The sequence below is a fragment of the Suricata suricatta genome, chromosome 5, assembly GCF_006229205.1.
Source record: "Suricata suricatta isolate VVHF042 chromosome 5, meerkat_22Aug2017_6uvM2_HiC, whole genome shotgun sequence".
Taxonomy (NCBI): Eukaryota; Metazoa; Chordata; class Mammalia; order Carnivora; family Herpestidae; genus Suricata; species Suricata suricatta.
In genome coordinates, this window is record NC_043704.1 from 70,478,360 (window position 1) to 70,490,416 (window position 12,057).

General features: G+C 36.9%; 1 protein-coding gene across 1 annotated transcript in view; it reads right to left on the reverse strand.

Annotated features, from left to right (window-relative positions):
- The window catches only part of SNX4 (sorting nexin 4), a 75,539-nt gene that overhangs the window by 12,481 nt on the left and 51,001 nt on the right, over positions 1–12,057 (reverse strand). The window contains exons 9-10 of the mRNA XM_029940723.1: positions 4,057–4,122; positions 350–439 (exon numbers count right to left, since the gene is read on the reverse strand). Coding sequence (XP_029796583.1) covers positions 350–439; positions 4,057–4,122 — 156 coding nt within the window. The remainder of the gene's footprint in view (positions 1–349; positions 440–4,056; positions 4,123–12,057) is intronic.

Below are 12,057 nucleotides of genomic sequence, written 5' to 3' on the forward strand. Positions count from 1 at the left end.
CAGACGTGGAAAAAATTACAAATTAAAAAGGCAACATATTGCCTAGTGACAGGGCTCAATTTGTATTCTGCATCCAATCTTCAAAGTGAACAAAGTAGAAAGAACAACATGCAAACAGTCCTGACGCTGGAGACTGACTAGTTTTATCAACACCACATCTTGACCACAGGACTTGTCTTAAATACCTCTACCTAGCACTCTGCAACACAGAGGAATATGATGAGACCTCATTCAATACCTGGGGGATGCATTCACTGAAAAATCACCTTATTCTCTTTACTTTCTGGCAACATATGGAGAGAATGGGGAGTAGGCAGAGGGCTGCATCTGGCACATTTATTATACTTACCGCAGTGCTTCTGCATAAAACAGATACTCCTTTAGCTGATCTGCATAATGTTCTTCATCTTCTAAAATATCATCAATAGAAGATGCATACCTGTTTAAAAAATATCGCATACAAACGATTATCATGATACAAAGTATTAATGATAGAAATGTTGTTCAAAGTGTGGTCCAACAGATCATTTGCTACCCATCAGTAACAAAAGTAAGTACACAAAGTGAGAATAATCACTGAGAAACATTTATAACAATTTTTGATTACCATGAAAATTTTATTGAATTTTACAAAAATGTTTCGATCGGCAATGGCTTGGATATAAAAAAACAAAACAAACAAAAAGGTCCTTCTTACAGGTAGCTTAAGAAGCACCATAAGACAACTCCTGGGTGGTGTGTGGGTGGCTCAATCAGTTAAGCGACTGAGTCTTGGTTTCAGCTCAGGTCATGATCTCACAATTCATGAGTTCAGCCCCATGCTGAAAGCACAGAGCCTCCTTCCTCCCTCTTACTGCCCCTACCCTAACTGCAAGCACATGTGCTTGCTCTCTCAAAAATAAATATATGTTAAAAATAAAAAATAAGGAAGCACTATAAGACTATAATATCTTTTGTTCAGAAATATTTTATGAAAGGGCTACAAAATCTGTAGAAAAAATGAGTTTAGTATAATTGGTGCACAAATATACCTGGCAACAACTACATACAGTAATGCCAAAAAGCTACAAAAGGAAAACTAGAGTAAATAAAGATTATAAAAAATTTAGAAGACTTATTTTACACTAATTGTTAACAGTGACCTCTGCTTTGATCCAGACAAGCCCCTCACTGCCATGCTGTCTCATTCCTGGACCAGAGTCTTCCTTGTACAGCAATGGGACAGCTCTCCACACTGCTTCTCCAAATACCACAAGCACAGATCTCCACAGCTCCAGGAAATCTTCCCAGACTACTTTAGTCTCGAGTCATCACTTCTGGTCTTTTATCAACAGTTCAGAACTTAAATTTTATCAAAGTAATGTCTCGTGTGTTAGTTTTATTTCTCCAATCACATTACAAATTCCATAAGGACATGGGTTATGTTATGCACTACTTCTGTAGAGTATAATAGGCATCCTTCTTTTTCAAATTAACTCTGATTACCTAGCATGAGAATAAAAGAATAATACACTTTCTGTCCCCAGGCCTGCTCCATGGAGGCGAGCAAACAAAATTAACTAAAATTGTAAAAATAAATAAACCTACTGAAAAACTATGTGCTTAACAGGATTTCTAAAAGAGGCCAAGTACATATTCTATAATTACAAATTTACATTTGCTAGACTGTTGATGGAATTTCTTCTGTGCGACTGAAAAAGGTCTCAAGACTAATCATTAAGAACAAGAAAAACGGCCTTTAACTCATAAATCTATGATTTGGAAAGAAATTTTAAGGAAACAAAAAATAGGGCTCGTGGCTTGAAGACAGGAAACACAGTATAAGGATAAACAGCACATCCTTGGGTAGAAGAATTTAAATGGCAATGATTTTTAGATATCACTACTGAAATTAATTTTACTTAACACTTTAAATCAACTGAAGCGATAATCCTAAATCCCTGAAAATACTGAAAATGCTAAATCAAGAGAATGTAAGAAGACTTCCTAAGGTTAAGCAAATTGGTTGAAAAGTAGCCAGTTAGCTTGAATATGGTCCAAAGAAATATTTAAGAAACATAAGTATTTTTTGTCTTTTTTTACTGAGTTGTAAGAGTTCTTTACACATGTGGTTGGAAATGTTTTACTTAGTCAGTGGCTAGCCTTTTCATTATTTTAATGGTGTGTGTGTGTGTTAAATACACAGAACATAAAATTTACCTTTTAACCATTTTTAAGTGTCCAGTGGAGTGGCATTAAGTGCATACACACTGCCATGCAGCTGTGACCACGTCTCTAGACCATCTGTCTCTAGAAATTTTTCACCTTCTCTAACACTAATTCCTCCATGCCTCCCTCCCCCAAAAGTTATCTTTTTTTTTAAAGTTTATTTATTTACTTTGAGAGAAGGTGAGGGGGCGGGAGAGGGAGAGAAATGGAGAGAAAGAATCCCAAGCAGGTTCTGCACTGTCAGCAAGGAGACTGATATGGGGCTTGAACCCATAAACCATGAGATCATGACTTGAGCCAAAACCAAGAGTTGGACACTTAACTGAGCCACCCAGGTGCCCCCCAATGGTATCTTCTGATAAGCAAAATGTTTAATTTTGATAAAGAACAATTTAGCATTTACCAGATTTGAAATTCCTGTCCTTCTAAGTTAAAAAAAAAAAGAAAGAAAGAAAAAAAACCTAAAAATTTCTTATTTTTCCTATTCTCTTTAAGAAATGTTTGCTTAACTTAAAGGCTACAACAATATTCTTTCTCTTGTGTTTTCTACTAAAAGTTGTACTTTTAGCTTTTATACTTATGTATATGGCCCAAATTGGGTTCATCTTTATGTGAGATATGGCTCAAAGTTAATTTTTTCCCATGTACATATCCAGTTATCCTAGAACCATTTTTTGAAATGGACTGTTTAAATCCTGGTCTATTTCTGGATTTTTTTTCTGTTCCATTGATCTATTTACTTTTATGCCAATAACTATCTTGGGAACTATAGCTTTACAGGAAGTCTTGAAATCAGTTCATATATTCCATTTTTGTTCTTTTTATTTTAAGACTGTTTTGGCTACTCTAGGTCCTTTGAATTTCTATATAAATTTTGGAATTAAGTATGCCAATTACTATCAAAAAGTTATATGACAATTTTGATCAGGACTGCAATTTGGGAAGAATAGAGATATTAACACTACCAATGCTTCCAATCCATGAACAGTTTCTCTCTCCATTTATTTAGGTCTTGAAATTTTTCTCTCAGCAGTGTTTATATGTAAAGTTTTTGGTGCAGAGGTTATTTCAGATCTTTCATTAAATTAATCTGTAAGTATTTTGTTTTGAGGCAATTATAAAAAGCACTGTTTTTCAATTTTTATTTTCTAATTATTGTTGCTAGTATATAAAAACATTTTGTTTTTTATATATTGAACTTTTTTTTTTCTGCACCCTTGTTAAATTTGGTTGTTAGTTCTATAATATTTTTGGTTGAGTCTTTAGGATTTTCTATGTAAAAGATCCTGTTAACTACAAAAAAAGATAGTTTTATTTCTTCCTTTCTAAGATTTATGCCTTACATTTGATTTTCTTGTCCCTTCCTTGCTGGACTAGGACCTCTGTTACAAGTTTACTAGAAGTAGTAAGAGCAGACAATCTTGCCTTGTTCCTTGATCTTAAAAAAGAGCATCAATATTTCACTATTAAGTTCAATACTAGCTGTAAGTTTTCAATATTTCACTATTAAGTACATTACCTGTAAGTTTTAAAACTGAAGAAAGTCCTCTTATTCCCAGTTTGATGAGAATTTTTATTGTGAGTAGATGTTGAAATGCTTTTTCTATATGTATTGAAATAAACATAGAGGTTTTCTTCTTTATTCTACGAATATATGAATTGGACTGATTGATTTTTGAATGTTTTAAATTAATCATGCATTTCTGAAATAAGCTTGTATAAGTCAGATCTGGATACACAGCATATAATATTAAAGCCAGCAAACTTGATAAAAGCATACAGAAGAATCACTATCTTTTCACCATTAATTTCACCTTGGATTTTACCTTAAATGCTTTAGGTACTTACACATCCATATGGTGACCAGCACTCTGCAGTCCATCCCCCATTTCTTTTTCTATGGCACTCCACTCACTAGGGAGAAAAAGATAAAACCAAACACATCATGAATTAGATATGGAATATTATTAAATGGAATACTTTATGAGTTTTTTTCTAGCTTTTAAATAATATAGTATCTGTATTTGGATTTATTTTCTGTGACTCAAATATGCTGCTTTCCTCTTAAGTTTAACAACTAAATGCAAGTGAAGACTTTAAAATGTTAGTTCATAAACTGCTATCTGCTGCTGCTGTAAGTATTACACAATACAGCTTCTGCTTATTGACAATTTTCTCAGCTAGGGTGCCTTTTCACATCAATTACGGAGCTTTAAGAAACTATGGATGCCAGCCCTGTTCTTGATCTACTTAATAAGAATCTCTGGGATAGAGATGAGACATGTATATTTCTTTATTTTAAATTTTTTCGGGGGGGAGGAGGCAGTGCACATGCAAATAGGGAGGGAGAGAGGGAGAGGGAGAGAGGGAAGGGGAGAGGGGGAGGGAGAGAGAGAGAGAGAGAGAGAGAGAGAGAGAGAGAGAGAGAGAGAGAGAGAGAAAATCTCAAGCAGGCTCCAAGCCCAGCTTAGAGTCTGACATGGAGCTCAATCTCACAACTATGAGACCAGGACCTAAGCCAAAATCAAGAGACAAACTCTCAACCAGCTGAGCCACCCAGGTGCCCTCATACATGTATACTTTTTAAAGTTCTGTGGATGATTCTGATGAACACACCTAAGCTAACAAAAAAGGGTACCGTACAGAAACATTAGGTACACAGTAAAACTTTAATAATCTACACTAAAGTTGCATGAGAAAATCTACTAGAACCACAGATCATTTTGTTGTCATTAAAAATAATTTTTTTTACCAACTTGACAATAAACTATAAATTTAAAACAATAAACTATAAAAAAAATTTTTTTAAGTAATCTCTATACCCAACATGGGGCTCAAACTCATAATCTCCAAATCAAGAGTCACATGCTTTACTGACTGAGCCAGCCAAATGCCCCTTGTTGTCATTTCAGTGAAATGCTTCCCATAGAAATCCCTTTTTATGGAAGTTATATATATTTATATTACAGTCAGCTGAAAAAAATAAATCTATAATACCAAATACCAAGAGATGACATAATTTGATATATTTCCTTCCAGTCTTTTTATTTACTCATTTTAATGTGGCTGAGAGCATATGTTTTGTATCATGTTGTTTTTTCCCTTCAGTATTTTCTCATTTATTAAAACAACCTGTTCTAAGCATTGTTTCATATGGCAACTCAAGTTTTTTAAACGATTTTCCTGTACATTCGGTTGTTTGCAATTGTCCTCCTAGGTAAAGAATGTATAAACCTCTACAATTTCACCATATCATAAAAGAAAAAAATGTTAAACACTATTCTTTTGTTAATACATAGTTTTTATACAGTGTTCTTAAAATACCAGATTATATACTTAAAGTATTAGAAGGAAAAAGACCTCACATGATTTTTAATATTGTGAAAGCAAAACAAACATATAAATCACCTATGCAACCCTATGGTTATGATTAAATAACAAAATAGCTACAGCTCTCTCTAAAAATCTCTCCTTAGATGTTTGTAGCTACTCTCAAAATAGTGTAACAAGTTACTTTTTTTTAGTGTTTTGCTATTTACAAAACCAATTTTTAACATTTCTAAGTTACATTATCTAAATTCTAAAGTCATATTTCTAATGCCTCCAGGACAATTTTGCTTTTATATACCTCTGTCACTTCAAATTCAATATATTCAAAGCCCTGTTCTTCACATGAAAAAGGAAATCTAGAGGTTTGGTCAGAATACAAATGTAACTAGCCAAATGTGTAACATAGTGATCACAGTTAATGTAACTATGGTCATGCTAACAGAGTTAATGGATAGTCCAGATCACCAGTCTATTGGATACCCCACAGATAATTTATCCATCTAATCTTTGAGCACCTTACTATGTGCTACCAATTCAAGGCTAACTAACCAAATTTAATTCCTTTGTTTACCAAACAACACTAAAAACTAGTTTAAGAAAGGTAGGGCTTACTCTTAATCAATTATATATTTCTATTAAGCAGTTTAGAATCTGCAAAATACCTGGCATATTTTAAATGTTTATTTATTTGAGAGAGAGAGAGAGAGAGAGAGAGAGAGAATATGAATGAATGTGTGAGATGGTGAGGGGGCAGAAAGAGAATCTTAAGCAGGTTCCATGCTCAGCGCGGAGCCTGATGTGGGGCTCGATCCCAAGGCATTTGAGATCATGACTTGAGCTGAAATCAAGAGTCAGATACTTAACCAATTGAGCCACCAAGGCGCCCCAGTATGTGGCATTTATAGTTTGTGGTTAAAATGAAAAAATAAACCAATAAGTAAATTAATAAATGTTAGGAAGCAAATGTACTGGATTCTATGAATCAGCCACTTCTACACACAAGACCTCTCCCCTCAAGGTACATATACTCTAGCCCTAGGCTGGTCTAGCAATAGCATCACCTAGAATCTCATTAGAAATGCAGAATCAAAGAATGTATTCCAGATCTGCATCAAACTATTCATTTTAATAGTTCTCCAGGTGATTTGTATGCACATTGAAATTTAAGAAGCACTATCTAAACAAAAGGCTCTAATATGGGGTCCAAGGAAATGTCTAGGATTGGAAATAGAAATGTTAACCAGTTTGCTGGGGAGAAGAGGCAACTAACATACTAGTAACTATAAAAGGGTAGTCGAATTAACATCAACACTGTAAAAGAAATAACTGAATCTTAAAGTACTTAATGGGTGGGTAACTGTCAGAGATGAACCAGATCAAAAAGGGTCTTGGATCTTTTGTAGCATCTGATGAAAACTACGGACCTTTTCCCTAAGAAGGAAAAAAAAATCACAAACACAAAAGTTTTGCATGTAATTTCAGAAACTTCAGGTAACCAGAAATCCATCTTCACCTCTTGGACTGAGAACCATGAAATACAGGGGCACGTAGCTGGCTCAGCTTGTGACTCTTGATGTCAGGGTTGTAAATTGGAGCTCCACAATCAGTGCAGAGATCACTTAAAAATAAAATCTTAAAAAAAAAAAGAACTATGAACTATAAAACCATTAAGGCCCTTCCTACTCTAATATTTTATAATTTTATTCAATGAAAGAAAGTAAAAGACTCCAAGAATGCCTGTTGTAGGTTAACAAACCTGAGTAAAATGGAAAAATCCTTAATCAGCTGTTTTGGCTTCTGTAAATTGCTTTGTGAATGCATCTCCCCATTCACTGTTCTGACTAAGTGCAACTGGTAACTGCTAAAACACTGAGATAAAAGCCTATGCAGCTCCCTGTTAGAGTTATCAGGGGGTGCTAACCGCCTCATCTTGCTTCTGTAACTTCACCTGCTTTCTAAGCAGATAACTTAAGCAACCCCACCCTTTTACTAAGACCTGGCAAAGACAGAGTTAACTGGTGAGAAATCGTTTAATCACGTCTCGCTGTATCTTAGACGTCTAACTATGATTGGTCATTTTAAAGGGACAAAGAACCTTGAGGTGGCTGTTCCCGCCAAAGCTGCTGTTTGTGTATTACAATGTAATGGGCTATCAGGGAATGCTATGGATTGTAATTGATTAACTAAATAATGAAGTGTTCTGCCTATATAATCCCACTGCTGCTTTGTTTGCAGCCATTCTCTGAACTTTTCTCCTTAAGATCAGGGGATCAGGTTTGGCCCGGCCATAAATGAAATTATGCCTCGATTCTATTGGGTGTTTGGTGGTCTTTTCGACATTACCTTGCAACAATGCCCAAGCATCAAAATTTAGGACAGGAATTAAAAATATTGTTATAACAAAATAAAGGTTTAGAGATAAATCTCATCACCCAATCTGATATTCAAACATGAGGCATAGAAAGAAAGTCACCAACGCAAGCAGGTCTGTGGTTATAGTTTTTAGTTTATAGTTCTAGATAAGATTTCATTTAAATAAAATTCCATGCTAAGAAAGGGTTTGGAAATCACTCTCTCCATTTTACCCCAATATTGAATAGATACTTAAAATCAGGTTCAGAGATCTAATATTGATTACTCCAAGCCAGGAAGCTGTTCAGAGACAGAGCTGAAACTAGAATCAACTGCCAAGAGTCCCCTATTAATTAATTAATTAATTAATTAATTAATCCCAAACTATGACACTTCTAATGAGGGAGTGGGGAGCAAACTGAGGGCAACGTGCAGGCTAACAGCACCCCCCACCCGCAGGTGGGACATGTATGATATTCCTTGGACACTCCCAACCACCCCAAAACAGGAAAAGACAAATAACAAATGGTTAAACTGATAAGAGTCTCCATAGCCTGCAGTCCAGGAACTGCCTACTATCTTAGTGTTAATGCTTTTGCTAGAGGGAAAAACAACCTTAGCTTGACAATATTTAGGCCTCCAGTAAGGCTTTAGCATGTGAAAGTCTCTTTGGAAACTCCCTCTTGACTTTCTCTCTCCTGATCTTAAATCAGTCACCCCTCCATAACCCCAGTGCAGGGCTTCCAGACCATCGGTCCAGTCCCCATGCTTTAAAAAAATCATCTTTTTTGCACCAAAGACATTGTCAAGAATTTCTTGGCCGCTGGCTCTAGACCCCACAAACTTTTCCTTCACCGTAAAACTTCATCACTGCCTTTTTTGTTCTCTTAATTAAAAGAACTCTTTACTCCCACTATGCGTATAACCAAATAATAAAAATTACAGAATCATTAAATGAAAGTAGTTCTGAGATACACGACAAGTTTTGTGTATCCATGAAATAAATTTGAAATAAATGTTGCTTGTGTATTTTCCTGGAATCCCGCATAAGGAATCACATCAATTGAATCTTAAAGACATGTTTTTTCTTGGTTGATTCTATATGGATTCATAATCTATAAATTAAGATGAATATTAAAAAAATTAACAGAATAAACCATTTCAGGCTCTGAGCTCCTGACAGCTTTCATTAGCTTCAAATGCACAATTATAGCTTCAAATGCACAATTACTGGTACTGACAACTCTTTCTTCTTCTTTTTAAGTCTTTTGTAGAGTGAATTCCATCTATGTATTCAGTCCAATTCTGGATAAGTGGATCTGAAAGTTCCTAGCTCAGTCTGAAACTAGTGAAAATTTGGACAAGTTCTATAAGCACCCATGGGAATGGCCCTTTGGCCTACCCTATATCAGATCAAGTGCTGTAATGCAGGAAGAAACTGCAAAAAGCCCAGGAACTCAAGAAGAGCGCAAAATAAACTCCTGACCTCCAAAAAAACTAAAAAAAAAAGAAAGAAATGAACAGCAACACATAACATGAACATATTACAAAACTCATCCTACTTCCCCTCTGTGCACCTAATTCCTGCTTATTTCTTCCTTATATTTACATATACATTTATGTAAGTCATAGAAGTATATGTCTCGTCAGTTGTCTTCTTAACATGCACAGTCTTGGGGCACCTGGGTGACTCAGTCAAGTGTCCAACTTTGGCTAACGTCATGATCTCATGGTTAATGAATTCCAGCCCCGTGTTGGGCTCTGTGCTGACAGCTGGGAGCCTGTTTCGGATTCTGTGTCTCTCCCCCTCTCTCTACCACTCCCCACCTCTTCAACCCCCCGTCCCACCCCCGCCACTTGCACACTCTCTCAAAAATAAATAAACTTAAAAAAAATAAAAACACATGGACAGACTTCTTCCACTCAGCTCAATCTGTCTTCTTAGTCCATTCTCTCATCCCAATCCCTCATTCAGCAAAAAGCCATAATTTTATGACATTTTACTCAAGATACATATTTTAAACATTTTAATTAAGAAACAAAACTGAAGGGGCATTGGGCAGCTCATTGGTTAAGTGTCTGACTCTTGATTTTGGCTCAGGTCATGATCTCAGTTTGTGAGTTTGAGTCCTGAGGTGGGCACTGTACTGACAGCACAGAGCCTCCTGGGGATTCTCTCTCTTCTCTGCCCCTTCCCCACTTGCACATGCATTCTCTCGTTCTCTCTCAAAATTAATAAATAAACTTTAAAAAAACAAAGAAAGAAACAAAGCTGAAAGGGGACACTGGCTGCCTCAATCAGTAGAGCATGCAACTCTTGGTCTTGGGGTTGTATCTTTGAGCCCCACATTAGGTGTAGAGATTACTAAAAACAAAATCTTTAAAAAAAAGCGATGATAGCAGCTTTATATTTCTTCCTCTATAAATTTCAAGCCAAAAATAAAAATAAGCTAATCTTTTTTCCAAGTATGTGACCCCCAACTTGAATTTTTTCATTACTTTTACAGGTTAGCAGCACTCAAAAGATAAAAAACACTCCCCACCAACTGGTACTGTATACTCAGCACCCTCTCTCACATTCCTAATTAATACCCTTATCAGTGCTTCTCAAACTGGGATGCTTCATAATGGATATTTGAGGCCATATGACTTCTACTTTTACATTTGAAGGAAAAAACATATATATGTATTTAAAGAGCCATGAATGTTTTATGGAATAAAATGCAAATTTGCACAAACAGATAAGAACTTAAGCCTTCAAAAATGACACTCTGCACTGGGGCTTCTGGGTAGCCCCACTGGTTAAGCCTTGAAGTCAGTTCAGGTCTGATCTCACCATTGTGAAATCAAGCACCCTGCCTGCCCCCCCCCCCCCCCCCCCCCCCCCCCCCCCCCCCCCCCCCCCCCCCCCGCCCCCGCGCCCGGCCCCAAGTGTGGAGCCTGCTTGAGATTCTCTCTCTCCCTCTGCCCTCCACCATAACGAGAGTCAGCATTAGCCGCAGCTGCCCCCAGCCAATCCCCTGTGGGACTCGTAAGGGGAAGGAAAGTAGCATGTGCCATAACCTGTGCCACCAAATTTAAGACTTCGTTGTATTTGAGAGAAACTGCCCTGAACAAGCTTCCTAATCAAAGAATCACCAGACTTGATTTCAGCAGACACCTGCTTCACTGAGACAGAGGCCAGCTAATGTTGCCTCCTACAACTTACTACTCCTCTGCTTTAAGGAGCTCTGTATCTTCCCTGTCTTCTCTTCTCTTTTCTTTTTTTCTTTTCCCCCATCCACCATTCAGCCCTGCTCTCCCATGAAAAACAAATAAAACAGACCCTGTTTCCCCCAAGACTCAGGGACTTCCTTAAAAGCCTAATCCATAATTTGCTGTCTTTCCTTCCTTCATACTTTCCTCTCATTCCTAGGACCACTGCAATATAAGAGACTCAGGGCCACACCTTGGGAAAACACAAGTGGTATTTCCCAAAGTGTGGCCCTGAGTCTCTCATAGTCTTACTCTAAACCTCTAATGTTATCACTTAACCCTACATTTTTAATTTTTTTAAATATTTGTTTTTGAGAGTGTATGTGTGAGAGAGAAAGGGAGTGTATGTGAGTCAGGGAGGGACAGAGAGAAGGACACTGAGAATCCAAAGCAGCCTCTGCACCATCAGCACAGACCCTGATGTGGGGCTCAAACCCACAAACCATGAGACCATGAACTAAGCTGAAGTTAGACGCCCAACCAACTGAGCCACCCAGGCGCCCTCTAACCCTACATTTTCAAAATTCACTCTATTAGGATTCATCATTTATACACAACTCATACTCTCACCAGCCTCTTAAACAGCTGAGCCAAACTTCCAACTGTTTGACGTATATCTTTAATTCAAATGCAATCTATCCAAAACAGAACCCTTCCACTCATCCCTCAAACCTGCTATTTCTCCTATATTCTGTATCACAATCTTCCTAATCAGTCAGTTGCTCATAAATTAAATCTTAGTATCCTCGCACTTACCATGGTAGGATTCAGCACATGTGCTCTGAATGACTGGAAGAACTAACTGTTACCATTTGTGCCTTCTTAATAGTGCCTAGGGGCAACCAGTCTGGTTCGGGCTTTTAAACACACTTCAAGTACCTCAACCACCTCTGGTCTCCCTAGCTCCCTTTT